The sequence below is a fragment of the Lepeophtheirus salmonis genome, chromosome 4 (genome assembly GCF_016086655.4).
Source record: "Lepeophtheirus salmonis chromosome 4, UVic_Lsal_1.4, whole genome shotgun sequence".
NCBI classification, from domain to species: Eukaryota; Metazoa; Arthropoda; class Copepoda; order Siphonostomatoida; family Caligidae; genus Lepeophtheirus; species Lepeophtheirus salmonis.
The window spans coordinates 30,635,540-30,657,859 of record NC_052134.2 but is presented as its reverse complement, the minus strand read 5'-3'; the positions used below and the strand labels follow the sequence as shown (position 1 = coordinate 30,657,859).

Sequence of the window (22,320 nt, the reverse complement as noted above, 5' to 3'; positions counted from 1 at the left end):
AAACAATAGAATAAATAAATATTTTAAAACAATAAAATCATTTAGGCTTTGTAGGAAGGAGCTGGCTTATAGGCTGGAGTAGGAGCAGACTTGTATGCAGGAGCAGGGGCAGACTTGTAAGCAGGCTTTGGCTCATACTTGGGGTAAGAGGCAGTTCCTTCGTATTTAACATCAGCGACATAACCAGAGTATTCATCTACGGTATAGCTCACAGTTTGGATACGACCATCCGGAAGAGCAACGGTGTAGGAACCAGAGATCACCTTAGCATCAGAGTTTTCTTGAGCAGAGAAGTTGACACCAGAGTAGTCATCATTCACAGCGTATTGGTAGTTGTATGGCTTTGGTGATTCGTCATAGGTGGCAGGTTTGTATGCTGAAGGTTGTTTATAAGCTGGAGCAGGTGCAGCCTGGTAAACTGGGTTGTCTGCGAAAACTGAGGCAATAAGGGCACAAACAAGGATGGATCTGAACATTTTAATGCTTTTATTTGATTTAAATAACTGGATAGTCAAATGAATGTATGAGAATAAACTGATATGTAATTGTTGTATAGGGAGTAGCTTTATATAGTTTTACATGATGGCTATCGGCTATTTTTGTTACCTATGCGTACACTTTTAGTCTCCGCGTACAGTGTGTTTTTTAAATATATGAATAATTATGAATGTATATATGGTAGTACGTATTTCCTTAATAACTTTATTATATTTATAAGGCTTTTAATTTTTTTTAGATATCACCATATATATTTTAGTAAATATTGATTTTTACAAAAAAAAAATCTGTAATTATCTGATGAAATTAATCTTAATTTTAAACATTTTTTTTGCTCCAACCATCTGGCATATTTTTATAATACATAATTGACAATCAAAATTTTAAAAACAGGTATGTTAAAGATAAAAATAATCACAACAAACATCATTTACGATAGCTGGACTTTATGTAGACAGTGGACTATATAGGGTCCACCAATCGAATCACTTTCTCCATAAAGTCCCTGATCAGAAGTTATGGAAGCTTTTTTAGTCACAAGTATTTACTAAGTCCCGAACAACCTAAATATAGAATAGATTATAGTGTTAACTATGACCATAATGTGGATTAATAAGCTTTAAAATAAGGTTTTTCCAGACATATTTGAACAAAATATATAGAAATAGTGGTGAAAACTTCACTAAATGTAAGATTCTTTGCTAATTTGAGTTCATTTTTATATTAATTCGCAAAATATATTTAAAAATTTGGTAGTTTAAACCAAAACCCTTTCTAAAGAGGAAGAATTGGGCTAATTTGCAGGAAGAAAGAAAGAGAAAAGAAGCTAAAAGTAATAAGACTGCTCTGTTGGAAGAAAGAGAAAATAATCAAAGCTATATAGTACATTATTGGACAATATGGAGGTAGCAAATATATAGATACAAGACTAACCCCATATAATCCACTCTTTCCATAAAGTCCGGGAACTTTAAAATACAATTATAATAAGTTTTGATATATATATTGAAATTTGGATATAATTTCAATGCAAAGTAGAAGTGTTTACAACATTAAAAAATCAACAAAATGATATATAATAATCTGAAAAGAAAAGAATTCATAATACTCAAATAAAATTTATAAGACATTTTTGGTGATTTAAACTAATGATATACCTTGCAGTATGTCGCACTTCTCAGATCCTCACCTGGGGCTATACAATACCCCCTGTCCCCAATTAAAATGTTCTAAATTTGTCGAAAAAGTAATATTTTTTTGCTATTGCTTGTATGTTGTCAAAATTTGTATTTTTTCCACAAACTATAAAATAATTACCATCAAATCCAGGCTACGGTCCTTGCAGACCTTTACAATATATTATGAATATATCATTTATACAGCTTTAGCAAAAAAATATGGTTTTCTTTTGCAGTAGTATGAAACTCTTCAGGTAACAGTATAATGAAATGCTATAATTCCTGGAAAAAATTTCTAGTACCTCTACCAAATTCTTTATTTGTTAATAAACGTCAGAAATTATACAAAGGTAAAAAATAGCATTAATATTTATCAAAACTCAAAATAAATCAACTATTAAACTTCAATCTTCTAACAAAAAGAAAAAAGACCCTGAGCAATTATTTCTTATTCATTGGATCATTTGAATTTGTTTCTTACTGGAATATTCAAGCTTTTTAATTTTTATTATTATTTTAAATATTCTCCCAAGGTAACATAAAAAAATCTACATGTCAGTTGTAAAGTATTTGACAAGGCATCTACTTTTCAGAAGTTTTATCTAGTGCTATCTTAATGGGGATCACATTAATTTCCAACATATTTTATTAGGCATCTGCATGTTTTAGTATCGCAAATTTATTTGAATTTCCCGCATTTTTATTGCTCTTACATGAGTAGTGTATAAATTTTGGTTCATTTTTGTTTTTTATTGAGTTGGAAATTTACAAAATGGAAAAACGAATTGATATTTTCCAGGGGGCTTTGAAAAAAGTCGACATGATATTGTAAACATCTTTAAGATCCTCAAAAACAGCATAAACCCTATCAACTACACCATCTAAAGGATTAAGAAGACCAATATAATCAAAGGAGCTCATTGGACAACGTTTTCAAATCTATTTGTGTAGGTTCCAAATCTGCATCCGATTAATTGTTTAAGCCCTGAAATCGGCTGCATAGCACAAATTTGACGAGGAAATCCGTTCCAAGGTGTGAGGTTCTAGGCTGTTGAGCCCACTGAGGGTGATCATTATGAGTGAACATCTACATTAAGTATAATTATATACTGTTATTTCATTTGTCATTTTAAGAAAATTGTCAATTTGAGTATTTACTATTTAGGATCCTGTTATGGTAAAAAATAATGATAATTGCATTGATTAGCTTTTGAATAAATTTATTTTAAAGAATGTATTTTTTGTCGTATAGATAGGAAAAAATTACTTTACATAAACAATAGAATAAATAAATATTTTAAAACAATAAAATCATTTAGGCTTTGTAGGAAGGAGCTGGCTTATAGGCTGGAGTAGGAGCAGACTTGTATGCAGGAGCAGGGGCAGACTTGTAAGCAGGCTTTGGCTCATACTTGGGGTAAGAGGCAGTTCCTTCGTATTTAACATCAGCGACATAACCAGAGTATTCATCTACGGTATAGCTCACAGTTTGGATACGACCATCCGGAAGAGCAACGGTGTAGGAACCAGAGATCACCTTAGCATCAGAGTTTTCTTGAGCAGAGAAGTTGACACCAGAGTAGTCATCATTCACAGCGTATTGGTAGTTGTATGGCTTTGGTGATTCGTCATAGGTGGCAGGTTTGTATGCTGAAGGTTGTTTATAAGCTGGAGCAGGTGCAGCCTGGTAAACTGGGTTGTCTGCGAAAACTGAGGCAATAAGGGCACAAACAAGGATGGATCTGAACATTTTAATGCTTTTATTTGATTTAAATAACTGGATAGTCAAATGAATGTATGAGAATAAACTGATATGTAATTGTTGTATAGGGAGTAGCTTTATATAGTTTTACATGATGGCTATCGGCTATTTTTGTTACCTATGCGTACACTTTTAGTCTCCGCGTACAGTGTGTTTTTTTAAATATATGAATAATTATGAATGTATATATGGTAGTACGTATTTCCTTAATAACTTTATTATATTTATAAGGCTTTTAATTTTTTTAGATATCACCATATATATTTTAGTAAATATTGATTTTTACAAAAAAAAAAAAATCTGTAATTATCTGATGAAATTAATCTTAATTTTAAACATTTTTTTTGCTCCAACCATCTGGCATATTTTTATAATACATAATTGACAATCAAAATTTTAAAAACAGGTATGTTAAAGATAAAAATAATCACAACAAACATCATTTACGATAGCTGGACTTTATGTAGACAGTGGACTATATAGGGTCCACCAATCGAATCACTTTCTCCATAAAGTCCCTGATCAGAAGTTATGGAAGCTGTTTTAGCCACAAGTATTTACTAAGTCCCGAACAACCTAAATATAGAATAGATTATAGTGTTAACTATGACCATAATGTGGATTAATAAGCTTTAAAATAAGGTTTTTCCAGACATATTTGAACAAAATATATAGAAATAGTGGTGAAAACTTCACTAAATGTAAGATTCTTTGCTAATTTGAGTTCATTTTTATATTAATTCGCAAAATATATTTAAAAATTTGTTAGTTTAAACCAAAACCCTTTCTAAAGAGGAAGAATTGGGCTAATTTGCAGGAAGAAAGAAAGAGAAAAGAAGCTAAAAGTAATAAGACTGCTCTGTTGGAAGAAAGAGAAAATAATCAAAGCTATATAGTACATTATTGGACAATATGGAGGTAGCAAATATATAGATACAAGACTAACCCCATATAATCCACTCTTTCCATAAAGTCCGGGAACTTTAAAATACAATTATAATAAGTTTTGATATATATATTGAAATTTGGATATAATTTCAATGCAAAGTAGAAGTGTTTACAACATTAAAAAATCAACAAAATGATATATAATAATCTGAAAAGAAAAGAATTCATAATACTCAAATAAAACTTTATAAGACATTTTTGGTGATTTAAACTAATGATATACCTTGCAGTATGTCGCACTTCTCAGATCCTCACCTGGGGCTATACAATACCCCCTGTCCCCAATTAAAATGTTCTAAATTTGTCGAAAAAGTAATATTTTTTTGCTATTGCTTGTATGTTGTCAAAATTTGTATTTTTTCCACAAACTATAAAATAATTACCATCAAATCCAGGCTACGGTCCTTGCAGACCTTTACAATATATTATGAATATATCATTTATACAGCTTTAGCAAAAAAATATGGTTTTCTTTTGCAGTAGTATGAAACTCTTCAGGTAACAGTATAATGAAATGCTATAATTCCTGGAAAAATTTCTAGTACCTCTACCAAATTCTTTATTTGTTAATAAACGTCAGAAATTATACAAAGGTAAAAAATAGCATTAATATTTATCAAAACTCAAAATAAATCAACTATTAAACTTCAATCTTCTAACAAAAAGAAAAAAGACCCTGAGCAATTATTTCTTATTCATTGGATCATTTGAATTTGTTTCTTACTGGAAATTCAAGCTTTTTAATTTTTATTATTATTTTAAATATTCTCCCAAGGTAACATAAAAAAATCTACATGTCAGTTGTAAAGTATTTGACAAGGCATCTACTTTTCAGAAGTTTTATCTAGTGCTATCTTAATGGGGATCACATTAATTTCCAACATATTTTATTAGGCATCTGCATGTTTTAGTATCGCAAATTTATTTGAATTTCCCGCATTTTTATTGCTCTTACATGAGTAGTGTATAAATTTTGGTTCATTTTTGTTTTTTATTGAGTTGAAATTTACAAAATGGAAAAACGAATTGATATTTTCCAGGGGCTTTGAAAAAAGTCGACATGATATTGTAAACATCTTTAAGATCCTCAAAAACAGCATAAACCCTATCAACTACACCATCTAAAGGATTAAGAAGACCAATATAATCAAAGGAGCTCATTGGACAACGTTTTCAAATCTATTTGTGTAGGTTCCAAATCTGCATCCGATTAATTGTTTAAGCCCTGAAATCGGCTGCATAGCACAAATTTGACGAGGAAATCCGTTCCAAGGTGTGAGGTTCTAGGCTGTTGAGCCCACTGAGGGTGATCATTATGAGTGAACATCTACATTAAGTATAATTATATACTGTTATTTCATTTGTCATTCTAAGAAAATTGTCAATTTGAGTATTTACTATTCAGGATCCTGTTATGGTAAAAAATAATGATAATTGCATTGATTAGCTTTTGAATAAATTTATTTTAAAGAATGTATTTTTTGTCGTATAGATAGGAAAAAATTACTTTACATAAACAATAGAATAAATAAATATTTTAAAACAATAAAATCATTTAGGCTTTGTAGGAAGGAGCTGGCTTATAGGCTGGAGTAGGAGCAGACTTGTATGCAGGAGCAGGGGCAGACTTGTAAGCAGGCTTTGGCTCATACTTGGGGTAAGAGGCAGTTCCTTCGTATTTAACATCAGCGACATAACCAGAGTATTCATCTACGGTATAGCTCACAGTTTGGATACGACCATCCGGAAGAGCAACGGTGTAGGAACCAGAGATCACCTTAGCATCAGAGTTTTCTTGAGCAGAGAAGTTGACACCAGAGTAGTCATCATTCACAGCGTATTGGTAGTTGTATGGCTTTGGTGATTCGTCATAGGTGGCAGGTTTGTATGCTGAAGGTTGTTTATAAGCTGGAGCAGGTGCAGCCTGGTAAACTGGGTTGTCTGCGAAAACTGAGGCAATAAGGGCACAAACAAGGATGGATCTGAACATTTTAATGCTTTTATTTGATTTAAATAACTGGATAGTCAAATGAATGTATGAGAATAAACTGATATGTAATTGTTGTATAGGGAGTAGCTTTATATAGTTTTACATGATGGCTATCGGCTATTTTTGTTACCTATGCGTACACTTTTAGTCTCCGCGTACAGTGTGTTTTTTTAAATATATGAATAATTATGAATGTATATATGGTAGTACGTATTTCCTTAATAACTTTATTATATTTATAAGGCTTTTAATTTTTTTTAGATATCACCATATATATTTTAGTAAATATTGATTTTTACAAAAAAAAATCTGTAATTATCTGATGAAATTAATCTTAATTTTAAACATTTTTTTTGCTCCAACCATCTGGCATATTTTTATAATACATAATTGACAATCAAAATTTTAAAAACAGGTATGTTAAAGATAAAAATAATCACAACAAACATCATTTACGATAGCTGGACTTTATGTAGACAGTGGACTATATAGGGTCCACCAATCGAATCACTTTCTCCATAAAGTCCCTGATCAGAAGTTATGGAAGCTGTTTTAGTCACAAGTATTTACTAAGTCCCGAACAACCTAAATATAGAATAGATTATAGTGTTAACTATGACCATAATGTGGATTAATAAGCTTTAAAATAAGGTTTTTCCAGACATATTTGAACAAAATATATAGAAATAGTGGTGAAAACTTCACTAAATGTAAGATTCTTTGCTAATTTGAGTTCATTTTTATATTAATTCGCAAAATATATTTAAAAATTTGGTAGTTTAAACCAAAACCCTTTCTAAAGAGGAAGAATTGGGCTAATTTGCAGGAAGAAAGAAAGAGAAAAGAAGCTAAAAGTAATAAGACTGCTCTGTTGGAAGAAAGAGAAAATAATCAAAGCTATATAGTACATTATTGGACAATATGGAGGTAGCAAATATATAGATACAAGACTAACCCCATATAATCCACTCTTTCCATAAAGTCCGGGAACTTTAAAATACAATTATAATAAGTTTTGATATATATATTGAAATTTGGATATAATTTCAATGCAAAGTAGAAGTGTTTACAACATTAAAAAATCAACAAAATGATATATAATAATCTGAAAAGAAAAGAATTCATAATACTCAAATAAAATTTATAAGACATTTTTGGTGATTTAAACTAATGATATACCTTGCAGTATGTTGCACTTCTCAGATCCTCACCTGGGGCTATACAATACCCCCTGTCCCCAATTAAAATGTTCTAAATTTGTCGAAAAAGTAATATTTTTTTGCTATTGCTTGTATGTTGTCAAAATTTGTATTTTTTTCCACAAACTATAAAATAATTACCATCAAATCCAGGCTACGGTCCTTGCAGACCTTTACAATATATTATGAATATATCATTTATACAGCTTTAGCAAAAAAATATGGTTTTCTTTTGCAGTAGTATGAAACTCTTCAGGTAACAGTATAATGAAATGCTATAATTCCTGGAAAAAATTTCTAGTACCTCTACCAAATTCTTTATTTGTTAATAAACGTCAGAAATTATACAAAGGTAAAAAATAGCATTAATATTTATCAAAACTCAAAATAAATCAACTATTAAACTTCAATCTTCTAACAAAAAGAAAAAAGACCCTGAGCAATTATTTCTTATTCATTGGATCATTTGAATTTGTTTCTTACTGGAATATTCAAGCTTTTTAATTTTTATTATTATTTTAAATATTCTCCCAAGGTAACATAAAAAAATCTACATGTCAGTTGTAAAGTATTTGACAAGGCATCTACTTTTCAGAAGTTTTATCTAGTGCTATCTTAATGGGGATCACATTAATTTCCAACATATTTTATTAGGCATCTGCATGTTTTAGTATCGCAAATTTATTTGAATTTCCCGCATTTTTATTGCTCTTACATGAGTAGTGTATAAATTTTGGTTCATTTTTGTTTTTTATTGAGTTGAAATTTACAAAATGGAAAAACGAATTGATATTTTCCAGGGGGCTTTGAAAAAAGTCGACATGATATTGTAAACATCTTAAAGATCCTCAAAAACAGCATAAACCCTATCAACTACACCATCTAAAGGATTAAGAAGACCAATATAATCAAAGGAGCTCATTGGACAACGTTTTCAAATCTATTTGTGTAGGTTCCAAATCTGCATCCGATTAATTGTTTAAGCCCTGAAATCGGCTGCATAGCACAAATTTGACGAGGAAACCTGTTCCAAGGTGTGAGGTTCTAGGCTGTTAAGCCCACTGAGGGTGATCATTATGAGTGAACATCTACATTAAGTATAATTATATACTGTTATTTCATTTGTCATTTTAAGAAAATTGTCAATTTGAGTATTTAATATTTAGGATCCTGTTATGGTTAAAAAATAATGATAATTGCATTGATTAGCTTTTGAATAAATTTATTTTAAAGAATGTATGTATTTTGTCGTATAGTTAGGAAAAAATTACTTTACATAAACAATAGAATAAATAAATATTTTAAAACAATAAAATCATTTAGGCTTTGTAGGAAGGAGCTGGCTTATAGGCTGGAGTAGGAGCAGACTTGTATGCAGGAGCAGAGGCAGACTTGTATGCAGGAGCAGGGGCAGACTTGTATGCAGGAGCAGGGGCAGACTTGTAAGCAGGCTTTGGCTCATACTTGGGGTAAGAGGCAGTTCCTTCGTATTTAACATCAGCGACATAACCAGAGTATTCATCTACGGTATAGCTCACAGTTTGGATACGACCATCTGGAAGAGCAACGGTGTAGGAACCAGAGATCACCTTAGCATCAGAGTTTTCTTGAGCAGAGAAGTTGACACCAGAGTAGTCATCATTCACAGCGTATTGGTAGTTGTATGGCTTTGGTGATTCGTCATAGGTGGCAGGTTTGTATGCTGAAGGTTGTTTATAAGTTGGATCAGGTGCAGCCTGGTAAACTGGGTTGTCTGCAAAAACTGAGGCAATAAGGGCACAAACAAGGATGGATCTGAACATTTTAATGCTTTTATTTGATTTAAAGAACTTAATAGTCGAATCAATGTATGGGAGTAAACTGATTTGTATTTCTTGTATAGGGAGTAACTTTATATAGTTTTACATGATCGCTTTTGGCTATTTTTGTTACTTATGCGTACATTGTTAGTCGGCGCGTAGACAGTATTTTTTTAAATACATGAATACTTACGTTCATATTACAATACGTATTTCTTTAATAGTTCTATTATATTTATAAGACTTTTAACAATATTTTTATAATACTAATAAACGAGTATAAAAAACTTTTCAGTATAAAGTAATTTATGCGAAACTTATTTGTAATTACGAAATGTAATTAATTTAAATTTCAATCATTTATATTGGCAAATAAAACAGAACTAACATACATCGATTTAAGTAAAAATACATGTTATTTATAAAATATAATTATTATTGACCCCTGTCTACGCCGTCAGCAAGTCCAAAACGTTGGAGTGGAAGAACAGTCTTGATCAAATTCCAGAGATTTTGGAGTATCACACCAGATTATCCAGAGACCTATAAAAAATTGGGTAAAAAGGGACTTGGGAGGGCAGAGAGGTCAATGTTGACACTAACAATGAGAGAACTCCATGTTATTCTTTACAAGACTTTTTTGAATGAGTCGCTTTAGTTCCTTTTAACTCTTTTTTTACATATTTGGCCCCCTTCAGCTATGATTCCATCCCCCTCGACTACATCTTTTAGTTTCATCTCGAGAAGAAGCCTGGAGTGTCCCTTATCCAAGCTCCAAGGTCCTCAAGGCCACCATCAGTCAGCACTGGAACGCCATGACAGAGAACTACATCTACCACCGCCTGGAAGCCATCATTCCAGTTAAGGGCGGCAATATAAATGATTTAGAGAGATCAGACGCACATCTATTTATAGTATTAATTTGGTTGAAATTATATAGTTAAATAAAAAATTGTATCTTCTAGAAATTTAAAATTCAAAGTGTTCAGATTTTAATGTACCACTCGATCATTAAAGATATGTCTTTTAGAAATTGATAAAGTGTCTATAGGCATCATCTCCTCCAGTTCGTAGGTAACACGATTATATGCTTATTGACCCTGCAATGTTTTATATTTTTGGATAAACTGGAAATTATAGAAAAGGAACTTCGTTTATCATCTTCAGTTATAATTTTTTTTTAAATGATTGAAATACACAAAATACCAAATTTTTATTTTTTTGTATGTCTAGCAAAAGAATTAAAGGTTTAAAAAATTTGTTTGAGGGCTATATTGGCTGTTATTTGTTTGTTTTAGTGTTAAGGGTTGGTCTATTATAGGAGTGAATACAAAAAGCTTAAAGTGTGGTGTTTAAAATTTAAACAAATTTTGATAAAAAATATTTTTATGTTTAATATTATTATGTCGGGGTGTACAATATTTTTATTCTTTCCACATTAAAAAAAAAATGTGTGTTGTTAATTATTAGCTTAAAATTATGGATCTAAGATTAGTTGTAGCCCTTAATAAGTTAAATTTTTTTCGGGGCTGGAAAACAATTTTGTTAAGGGCAAAATGATTCATAAATGTAATATAACAAATTATTTCTGGATTTTGTTTTCTCCTGATTCAAAATTACATACCTACAGTGTTTGCTTATGCAAAATAATACTAATATCTACTCACATTTACAAACAGGGCTGTTTCAAATGTAGAAGAGTTAAAATTTGACACACTTTCGTTGCATATTATTTAAAAAGACACATATTCAACAAAACCATTCAGTGGTCAGAGTTAAGAATTATGTTATATTTCTACTCTATTTCATTTGGAGGTGCTGTAATAATGATTAGGAAGAGTATACGATGGTCATTTAAAAAAATCCGTACAAAGTCCTACAGATGCCACTATTGGCACCATCGAGTTTATGTTTTGTTAGTAGCATCCCTTCGGAGAACACCAACTTTCAGCCAGATCGGTCTATTTCTTCCTGTTTGGCATTCCTTTGAATCGAGGAAGTGTTGTCATTTTCAAAAAATGGATGAAAAATAATTTCGTGTATTGATTAAACATTAATTTGTGAAAATAAAACGCCTCAGGAGACTAAAAAGAAACGTAATAAACATTGTGGGGACTATGCATCTTCGATTAGAACAGTTTATTTGTAGTTTCAAAATTTTCAGAGTTGCCGTATGGGGTCAAGTGACGCTGAAAGAGGTTATTAATCCAGAAATCATTGATAAAATTCTGGATATGGTATGGGTGACAGATCAGTGAAGGTACGTGATATTGCTAGTGCAATGGGTATCTCGAGTTGGAACCCTATGGCCATTAATTTGTGACTAAAGCTGCAGAGGTGTGAGCTAATATATTGCGTGATGGAATATGACTTTTTTGTTGGATACAAAACTTTTTTCCATTCGATGCGCACATATTTCCATCAACAATTTCCAAACGGTAATTATATAAATTGGTTTGAGAAGTAAAAGTTCAGACTTATTATAAAAAATTAAATCAACGACATCTCAAAGCTATGATAGTCCACTTGTATTCTTTCTCTAGACCCAGGAAAATATACTTGATGTACACTTGAGTGAGTTGAAAATCTGAATTTAAAAAATCGATTATCAGAAGTATTTGGAAACTTTAAATACTAATAAAGATCCCAAATTTCCCAATTTATGGACGATTTAATTTATTTTAGAGGTTTCCCAATTGAAATGAAACTTTTTTTAATATTATTACCAATTATAAACAGAAATTTGATTACTGGAGAACATTGACTGGTATTTTTAAACAATAGAAATAATTTACTTCAAAGGTGAATTATTTTTTTAAAAATTGTTTCCCCAATTTTTTTCCCTGTTAAATATTGTGTTATTATCCTTTTTATGATGCATCAAGATCAAAAACATAATATTTCAATGTTTTCGAGCATCATCAAAAAATAGTTTATCCTTATTAAAATAAATAAGGTGATAAGGTATTTTTACAAAAGAGTGATTGAGGTTAGTCATTCTCAAAAAAGAAATCAATTATATGAAAAATAAACTTACTTTATGTATTTCGGAACCTATAAAACCCACTCCTTGAAGCTCATATTTTAAAGAAATTATTTTTATACAAATACACAACTTTTACCAACACCCAACAATTAAAAAAAAAAAAAAAAAAATTCTAGTAAACGACCCACCTAAATGTACAAATTATAAAATCATCCATATATGGTAAAGTATATTAATATTAATAATTCAACTGATTCCAAATATGACATCAGTCTTTTTTTTATTAGTCTCAGATCCTGCAGACAAAAAGTTCTTAATTTTTGTGCATTTTCGTTTTATTTTTTTATTTCAATGTTTTTTAGTGTTTGGCGTTGAAGATAAAATTAATTGAGTTGAATATATTTTAAAGCTTAATGTTTAAAGATTTGAATATAATAAAATGATATATTGTACATACAATTAATACAAGTATGTCTTTGATTTATAGTTAAAACACGAATGACTAAAATAACACTGATTTCAGGTAACTTTAAAAGGATTTTAAAACTATCTATGAATCTTTTTGGCTAAAGTGACCATTTTCTTAAAATGAAAATGAAATAACAGTTTAAAATTAAATTTAATGTAGATGTCCACTCATAATTATCCCCCTCAGCGGCCTTAACAACCTAGAACCTCACACCTTGCAACGGTTTGCGTTAGAAAATGTGTACTACCATATTTACATAAATAAATATTCATATATTTAAAAAAAACACTGTACGCGGAGACTCAAAGTGTACGCATAGGTAACAAAAATAGCCGATAGCCATCATGTAAAACTATATAAAGCTACTCCCTATACAAGAAATACAAATCAGTTTACTCCCATACATTGATTCGACTATTAAGTTCTTTAAATCAAATAAAAACATTAAAATGTTCAGATCCATCCTTGTTTGTGCCCTTATTGCCTCAGTTTTCGCAGACAACCCAGTTTACCAGGCTGCACCTGCTCCAGCTTATAAACAACCTTCAGCATACAAACCTGCCACCTATGACGAATCACCAAAGCCATACAACTACCAATACGCTGTGAATGATGACTACTCTGGTGTCAACTTCTCTGCTCAAGAAAACTCTGATGCTAAGGTGATCTCTGGTTCCTACACCGTTGCTCTTCCGGATGGTCGTATCCAAACTGTGAGCTATACCGTAGATGAATACTCTGGTTATGTCGCTGATGTTAAATACGAAGGAACTGCCTCTTACCCCAAGTATGAGCCAAAGCCTGCTTACAAGTCTGCCCCTGCTCCTGCATACAAGTCTGCTCCTACTCCAGCCTATAAGCCAGCTCCTTCCTACAAAGCCTAAATGAATTTATTGTTTTAAAATATTTATTTATTCTATTGTTTATGTAAAGTAATTTTTTCCTATCTATACGACAAAAAATACATTCTTTAAAATAAATTTATTCTAAAGCTATTGAATGCAACTATCATTATTTTTTAACCTAAACAGGATCCTAAATATTAATACTCAAATTGACAATTTTTTAAGGATTCTCTAATTTTTTAAACATTAATTACCTATTTGTATATAAATTTAACATATTCTAATTCTTGGATTATCTTTTAATATGTCCCCCTCCAGCCTTGATCACAGTATACAAAAGAGGCCCAATATCTATAAATCTAAACTGAGCCCGGAATTCTAAACACTCTAGTTAGTACTTTTTAAATTATTCATAATTTCACAATCTATAAGTATGGTACATTCCATGGAAAAATATACATTTTTTGTCTTTTTTCATCGTATTTTAATAAAATTTAGTATACGAAATAAACTATTATTGTGAAACTCAAAAATGAAATTTCAGATCAATAATTCAATGCAGCTCTTAGTTATAAACTCCTTTAATGATTGTATATAATATATCTTTTGATAGCTATTGAATTATGCAAAAATATACTTTCACTAATTTTATTTTATTCTGTTTTAAAAAGGAATATTTTTATTCGGACCATATATTTTTTCCGAACATATCTCATATATTATACCCTCTAACTTTTATAATACTTTTATCAGTCTAAGATTGAAGCAATGCCCTACTTTAGAATATAAGATCAAAATAGATGTATCTTCCATATTTCTGATAGTGGATCATAAATGGTTCAATAAGTTATTGGCCATGTATCCCTTCCCATCGTCGAAGGAATTATCAACCTTAAAAAAAAGCTAAAATTGTTGTAATTTATTTTATTTGATAGACATGTCCTAAAAAAGAATCGCATTAAACAATTTTGTGGGAAATAATCAATAGATGGAGGAATAAATCTGTAGATAATAGGTTGTATAAGACAAATTTATTTTTTCTAGACCGTATTTGTCATATGAAAGTTGGCTAATAACGGCAACTCCTAAATTAAGTTTTACTAAGAATCAATGCATAGTCGGATATTTCCCTGAATACATATCAAAATACTTTGAATCAAGGCTAAATATTAAAAACGTGCAAACCGAACTTGATCACACTATCAAAGACTCGCTGGACTCAAAAACCTTTAAAAAAATCACAGGATATAAAGTAGGTATCTTTGAATAATATTTTATTTTCTTGTACTTGAACTGGACTTAATTAAAATATTCAAGGACTTGAACTTGAGGTTCGAGTTGTACTGGCAGTTTTTTAGAAGAAAAAAAAATCCTTCCACGAAATCTCATCAGACTAATTTCTAAATTTTGGGATTTTGTGAAATTCCGGTATGAGATAGCATATAACGAATACTGTGAAATTTAAGTAATTTATAACTAATTTCTGTTACTGAACTGTTATATTAAACACTGCAAGATTTGTCAAATACTTCTTATTCTTTTGAATCTAGAATTTATTGCCAATATTTTTTACAAGCACTCATTAAATATTAAATAATATTGCATGGCCTTCTTTATATTTCTTCATAATGCCTTGTTTATGATTCATTCTTATAATTGGCAATTTTTAATCGAGGTTCTGTTGATTTATTTATCTATTTTCCATGAAAATTGTTCCTTTGTACTTCCTTTTGATTCCTTAACCTATTTTTTCCCATATCAGGTCTGAGGCGTACAACAGTATCTACAAAATTTAAACATTTAAATTTTTTATATTATATGTACACAGAACCTCATCAATACTTATGGGTGCTAAATTGATTTACATAATTTGAAATAGTAATGAATATTTCATATAAATTTTTATCAAAAATTAAACATGAATGTCATTACCATACAGTTATGAATAATACCTTGTTGAATCCCAAAATCATATTATAGTTAAAAAACTGATACAAATATTTATTATTATTGTTCAATTAATTATTTATCATTTAAAAAATATATTTTTATTTTCACCTAGTTCACTACCCGTGTTATAAATTTGATGTTCACGGAACAGAGAGTTAAACAGAAAAATAAAATTTAAAGGTATTTTTGAAATATCCTTAATTTAACATTGTAACATTGTTTCCTATGAATAATAATATAGTTATTATTATTTTTTTAATTTCTTGTTTAGTTATAACATGTGCTTCGTTGGGAGGCCACTAGGCTTTGAAAAGATATTTTTTTAATAATTTTTTGTAATTCCTATCTTTGGAATGACTCTTTTTTTTTAGAAGAGACAAATTTAGAATTTTGTATGAAAAGAATGAAAGTTATTTATTTCAAATTATGAAAAAACACTTATTTTGTGAATATATATTAACTTTTTGACAAAATAAAATTGGTTTTTTTTTGCATGTTTGACTACAAGATTTTAGTAACACCCCTGTGTACTCTTCCCCATAGCCACCACGGATCTGCTTGATGGTCATCATTTTATCGATGTACATCATTTGCTTGAAAATTCAACCTGTGCAAAAGGGGAACCCAAGGGGAAAATGGCCAAACACTTTTTAAGAATTCCAATATACCATTTAGCTTCACCAAAAAGATATTCCTTTATTGTTACAGTTATTGGCCCACCACTTTCAAATTTGTTTTGCAGAGTCTATTAAGCGAATCATCAATAAGTCTTTAAATTTTATTTAATGAATTACATAAATGAATATATGTTTTATCTATTTGTTGCTATATAATAAATGATTAAAAAGAACTTACATTTTCAAAAGAAAAAAAAATATGGTTTTCTTTTGGTAGTAGCATGGAAAAATTACAGTAAAGGCATTATCAAATAATTATATGCGATATTTCCCGGTAAATATTTTTTTCAGAGAAATTTGACATAGGTGTGAAATCCTTCAGTATTTTTTTCATTTACGCATATGTATATATTTCTTACTTTCAAAGTTTAAAGGGTTTGTGATATAAAATATGTCTTCTTAATAGGACTTTAATTGCTATCATAATTTATCTTTGTAAGAACAAAAGCTTCTAACGTATCATTTCTCTCCCGAAACAAGAACTATTTTCAATTACTAAACATCTTCATTTTGCAGGGGATACGTTTTTTGAGTTGAAGGTATTAATATGCTAAGTGATAAAATTACGTACTATTTTTGAAACGTTACAACTTGTGGCACCAATTTCATCGTACTTTAGCTGTAATATCAATATTATTAAATACATTTTTTTGTGCCAAATCGCCCCATTGATAGTGCAAATAAGTGCAATAGTGATTATCGATAAATATTAGTGGAACAAAAGAGTATATATAGGTATGGTTTCAACAAAATTTAGCGAGTATCAACTTGCGTTCTAGCTACACATTGATTTCTAACACTAATATCTCATTAAACATAACATGGAGTTGTTATTCCCTTAAAGTTTCTCAATGACACCAGGTGCACCGTCAACTACAGCATCTAGATGTTCAAGAAGACCAACATCATGTAAGATATGCCGAAATGGGGATGGAATAAATTGTTGAATTGCATGTAATCCGATGGATGGGATAGCCTTGACAAATAAAATTTTGTGAGGTATAGATTTGAGATTGGCAGAGCCGATGACAAGAGATCACTGTGAGTGAAGTTTAAATGTAGTTATACTCTTCTGTCTTATCACTGTAAGCTTTTTAAGATGCAATGAGAGTTCCTCCTGATGTTTGCTTTCCTTCTCATCTCGTGTTGGTCGACATCAGTTGGAATATAGTTGTATTAAAGTAAATATTTAAGTCTTTTTTATTCTTAAAGCTAATTAATGGCATTTCATCAAAATATATGGAAAATATTATTTAGTATAAATATCAACTATAAGCCCCAAAATTCATTCCCAAAAACGTCCTAAATTGCATCATAATAGTTTTATGAGGTCGGTGAAAAGGTTTTATTGATTTTTTTCCTTTTTTGATACAAATTGTTATTTTTAGTAATGATATCTCTAAAATATTTTTTTCTGCAAGATTACTTATGTAGAGGTAGACATCTTTGTCGGTCATGAACAAATTGGCCATAGATTCATAGTCACAAGATTATGCGTTCATGAGTCTAGAAAAAACAGGGATACTATTGTAACTATTTGTCTATATAATAGTTTAATTAATAGAAAAAGTATGCAAAGAGATTTTTCTAAGTAAGTTTATTCAGTACATTTTTAAAATGACTAAAGACATTGATTATAAAATAAATAAATAAATAATATATAATTTTTAAATTGGATTAAGCTTGATAGGCTGGTGCTGGAGATGGGGCAGGTTTGTATGCTGGAGTAGGAGCAGACTTGTAGGAAGGAGTTGGGGCAGGACTGTAAGCTGGAGCAGGAGCTGGCTTATAGGCAGGAGCTGGTGCTGGCTTATAGGCAGGAGCTGGAGCTGACTTGTAGGCTGGAGCTGACTGGTAGGCTGGAGCTGGGGCAGACTTGTAGGTGGGAGCTGGAGCTGACTCGTAAGCTGGAGCAGGGGCAGACTTGTAGGCGGGAGCAGGGGCAGACTTGTAGGCAGGAGCAGGGTTGTAAGTTTGAGTAGACTTAGGCTCATATTTGGGATACGAGGCAGTTCCTTCGTATCTTACATCAGCTACATAGCCAGAGTATCCATCAACGGTATAGCTGACAGTTTGGATACGACCATCGGGAAGAGCAACAGTGTAGGATCCAGAGATAACTTTAGCATCAGAGTTTTCTTGAGCAGAAAAGCTAACTCCCGCATAGTCATCACTTACAGCGTATTGGTAGTTATAAGGTTTTGGGGATTCATCATAGGTAGCTGATTGATATGCGGGAGAAGATGCAGCTTTATAAGCTGGAGCAGGAGTAGGTTGGTATGCTGGGGCAGGTGCAGCCTTATATGCTGGAGCAGGAGCAGGTTGGTATGCTGGAGCTGGTGCGGATTTATATGCTGGAGCAGGGGAAGGTTGGTATGCTGGAGCAGGGGAAGGTTGGTAAGCTGGAGCAGGGTTGTCTCCGCAAACGGAGGCAATAAGTACACAAGTAAGGATGGATCTAAACATTTTATTGTTGTTTTAGTGTTGATAAGTAAGCAGTAGTTGCTGGAATGATGCTCTGGTTATGTGACTCCTGGGTTTTATACACAAACGATGAAGTACTATGTATAGTACATATATTGACCAGGGGACACAGTTTTTACGCATTGCGTATACACAATTGAGCGCGTATGCGTACCTGTTTAAGGGTGTTGTCGATCGTTTTCTTTTATTCATATTTTAATATTTTTAGGTGTACATAACATGTAGTTAAGTTTATCCTGAAGATCATCGTATCATTGTATGGATATTAAAAGCAAAGTTATGATATTTTAATAGTAATCATCATTAGAACTTATTTGATTAAATTTTCGATGTAGCAAAGTCATAGAGTTCTAATGAAATCACAAATCAAGGAACTTTTTTATGGATTACATTGTAAAATATCATCTACAACTATTTTACAGGGTGCACCCTAGATAATGGATAATGCATGATTGTATCTAAATTTATATTTAGATAGTGAGAAACCTAAATTTTTTCATGAATACGTGTAACTGGGGTATATGAGACGTTTATTCAAAATCACCTTTATTTTTTAATCTACTACATTTGAGTGAGTTGATAGTGTTTTTATGAAAATTGACAAAATTGAATATCGAGCTGTCATTAAATATTTACTGTCCAAAATGGCTGAAACTTGGTTGAGTAACTATCAACAGATGCTAGATAGATGTGACAAGTTGAATTAGCCCTTTTGGACCACAAATATTTAATTTCAGCTCGATACTCGATTTTGTTCATTTTCAGAAAAACACTCCTATCAACTTTAACTCTTACTTTGCATTTTTTTTTCAAATTCATACGAAATTCATATTTGCAGCAGCTTTGGTTGCACACACTACAAATTAAATATTTGGAAGCCTTAAGAAAATATCAGAAACATCCGCAAGACTATGGTTAATAATACCCAAATTAGCGAGCCTCAATGCCTCATATATTATGACTCCACAGAACCATTTGATATATTATATTACGTCACTAAAAAGTTTATCATCTTAGAAACTACTGCTTTTCCCCACATAAATAAATTGTATCCTATATTTACTATTTATTCTTGTTGGTATAAATATTTAATCGACTAATTGATTACAATTAAAAAAATTAAAAATCTGTGAAAAAAAAATTTAGAAATAAGAAATCCATACCTTGCTCACATGGGACACAATCAATTAAATACTCGAATATTCGAACGCAGTAAGTACTGGTTCCAATACAAATTTTGTAAAGTACTTTATGATGTAATTATAAAGTCCAGGAACAACACCAAGAAATCAGATTTTAAGTTGAATAAATTTATATATATATATTCTAACTATATTGATTTTATTGGCACTCCTAAATTGAAAAAAAAGAAGTGTATTTATGTCGTATTTTTTGTCAGTTAATTGTAATTGAGCTATGAGGATCATTATTGCAAAAATAAAAGTGCTTCAGGTTATTGCTACTGAAACCATCAATATTTTTTTGTAGAATTGAAGCTGCTTTTAGAAGATAAGTGTATGTTGGATAAAAAAAATGAGGACCGGGTCAAATTGGAAGACATAAAACCATTCGCACTGAAGGGCAAAATTTCATTGAGTGGCCTTAACGAGCTGAAAAAATTAGCAAAAACCAAACAAATTTTTTATTTAAGTACAGTAACCTGTCGTTATTTTTTGTATTTTAGTTATAATCTTATAATTTTTTTAGCGTACAAATTAGAAAATTATTATTTTTTTTTTTTGACAAATCGGATTTATCTGTATTATTTTTTTATTTTTTCAAATACTCATTTACTTAGTCAGATTGAGTTACACTGATTAAGTATAAGTTAATATTACATTATCATAATTACTCCATATTGTCTAGGAATTGTATTTTATGTCCAGATATAAAATGTATGAATCCTTTTCTTAGAGCTATCGAGTATCGAACCTACGAACATTGAACTTAAGAGAATAATTTCTCCCTATCACGTCGTCCATTGAGCGACTTCATTAATTGTTTGCGCTAAATAAATAATTATGTTTAAAATCATTTGTGAACTTTTTTATGGGTTCAAAAATTTCATAATATTTCGTAGAATATTGGTTATTAGCCACAAGTCACAAAACTCATATTATAGGACTACCTAATATATTTATTCGGCTCTAAGGGATCGAACTAAAAACACTTAGATGACAATTTTTTTAATGTTAATTTTCTGGACTAATAGTAACCATCAATCATAAATTCAATAAATTCCTATTATTTTGGGAGTTATTTTTCCTTTTGCAATAAATCGTTGAATCTTTATTATTTGTTCAGTAATCAGTAATATATTATATGTGTAATATTTTTACAAAAAATGTTATACACTCTAAAAATAAATAATTATAAATGGAATTATATGCCCCTTCAAAATCTAAGCCTCATAGGCAACTGGAGCGGTTGACTGATAGGATGGTGAAGGCTCTGCTACTCTATACGATGACTCTTGTTCATATACTGGAGCAGGGTTATAATCAGGGGCAAGTTTGTAGGCTGGAGCTGACTTCGGCTCATAGTCAGGATAAGTTGGAGTTCCTTGGTATTGAACATCAGCAACATATCCAGAGTATTCATCAACAGTGTATGTAACTGTTTGAATGCGGCCATCGGGAAGCGCAACAGTGTATGATCCAGATACTACTTTGCCATCAGAGTTCTCTTGAGCAGAGTAGTTTACACCAGAGTATTCATCATTCACAGCATATTCGTAATTATATGGTCTGGGAGACTCTTGATAAGAAATTGGTTGAGTATATGAAGGAGATGAATTGTAGGTTGGCGCAGATGTGGCTTGATAGGTGGTAGTGGGTTCATCCCCATATACCACACTCAAGAGAGCAAATAGGAGGATTTGTTGGATCATTATTGTGTGTTTTATGGGGTGATTGGATACAATGAAACTGATGTAATTTACTGCAAATGCTTACAAATATATACTCAAAATAATTATTAGAATAGTTTTGACTTCTGGAGATTGTCTGAAGCTTGTACGCGTTATTGAATATAATGTTGTTCTACTTCTGACTGCAGCGTATGTAGATATTGGGTGGGGACAAGTTTGTACAATGGGGAAGTTTGGGTGATTGAATTTTCTTTTATCATGGTCTAAGGTTATTTATGAATAAATCAAGGACATCCATACACACATATCCGTTCATCTACACTACAAAAAAAAAAAAAAAAAAAAAAAATCAAATTAAATTCATATCTAATACACACTCAAAAAATAATACTTTATCATTCCTTTAAGAAGCATTTTTATTTTATAAAAAATGGATCCATCATGAAAATAGGCCAAGTATAATAACAAAGTATATCCATACAGGTACATGTATTAATATATTATATTTTGGCATTTCCTTAGGAAATCTGTGATCTGCAGTTGGTTACAATTATGTAGCTCAACCAAAACTATGAGAGGGGATAATTGGTACAAAAATCTAAAAAGTAAAATATTGTTATTCCAAAGATTTTCAAAGCTCTTGCAATAAATATACAGTTTAAAACA

General features: G+C 30.8%; 7 protein-coding genes across 7 annotated transcripts; 1 reads left to right on the top strand and 6 right to left on the bottom strand.

Moving 5' to 3' along the window:
• LOC121116684 (cuticle protein 19.8-like) lies at positions 1-524 on the bottom strand. Its single transcript, XM_040710971.2, has one exon. The coding sequence runs from the start codon at positions 474-476 to the stop codon at positions 42-44; it is 435 nt and encodes a 144-aa protein (XP_040566905.1). The 5' UTR covers positions 477-524; the 3' UTR covers positions 1-41.
• Positions 525-2,879: 2,355 nt separating this feature from the next.
• On the bottom strand, positions 2,880-3,474 carry LOC121116669 (cuticle protein 19.8-like). Its single transcript, XM_040710937.2, has one exon. It carries the CDS (start codon positions 3,424-3,426, stop codon positions 2,992-2,994), a length of 435 nt encoding a protein of 144 aa, XP_040566871.1. The 5' UTR covers positions 3,427-3,474; the 3' UTR covers positions 2,880-2,991.
• Positions 3,475-5,829: 2,355 nt separating this feature from the next.
• Positions 5,830-6,424, bottom strand: LOC121116668 (cuticle protein 19.8-like). Its single transcript, XM_040710936.2, has one exon. The coding sequence runs from the start codon at positions 6,374-6,376 to the stop codon at positions 5,942-5,944; it is 435 nt and encodes a 144-aa protein (XP_040566870.1). The 5' UTR covers positions 6,377-6,424; the 3' UTR covers positions 5,830-5,941.
• A 2,400-nt stretch (positions 6,425-8,824) lies between these two features.
• LOC121116667 (cuticle protein 19.8-like) lies at positions 8,825-9,449 on the bottom strand. The gene has a single exon (XM_040710934.2). It carries the CDS (start codon positions 9,375-9,377, stop codon positions 8,895-8,897), a length of 483 nt encoding a protein of 160 aa, XP_040566868.1. The 5' UTR covers positions 9,378-9,449; the 3' UTR covers positions 8,825-8,894.
• A 3,766-nt stretch (positions 9,450-13,215) lies between these two features.
• LOC121116666 (cuticle protein 19.8) lies at positions 13,216-13,824 on the top strand. The gene has a single exon (XM_040710933.2). The coding sequence runs from the start codon at positions 13,279-13,281 to the stop codon at positions 13,711-13,713; it is 435 nt and encodes a 144-aa protein (XP_040566867.1). The 5' UTR covers positions 13,216-13,278; the 3' UTR covers positions 13,714-13,824.
• Positions 13,825-17,883: 4,059 nt separating this feature from the next.
• On the bottom strand, positions 17,884-18,830 carry LOC121116665 (uncharacterized). The gene has a single exon (XM_040710932.2). The coding sequence runs from the start codon at positions 18,765-18,767 to the stop codon at positions 17,979-17,981; it is 789 nt and encodes a 262-aa protein (XP_040566866.1). The 5' UTR covers positions 18,768-18,830; the 3' UTR covers positions 17,884-17,978.
• Positions 18,831-21,041: 2,211 nt separating this feature from the next.
• Positions 21,042-21,739, bottom strand: LOC121116247 (uncharacterized). Its single transcript, XM_040710493.2, has one exon. The coding sequence runs from the start codon at positions 21,673-21,675 to the stop codon at positions 21,187-21,189; it is 489 nt and encodes a 162-aa protein (XP_040566427.1). The 5' UTR covers positions 21,676-21,739; the 3' UTR covers positions 21,042-21,186.
• Between the last annotated feature and the right edge of the window lie 581 nt (positions 21,740-22,320).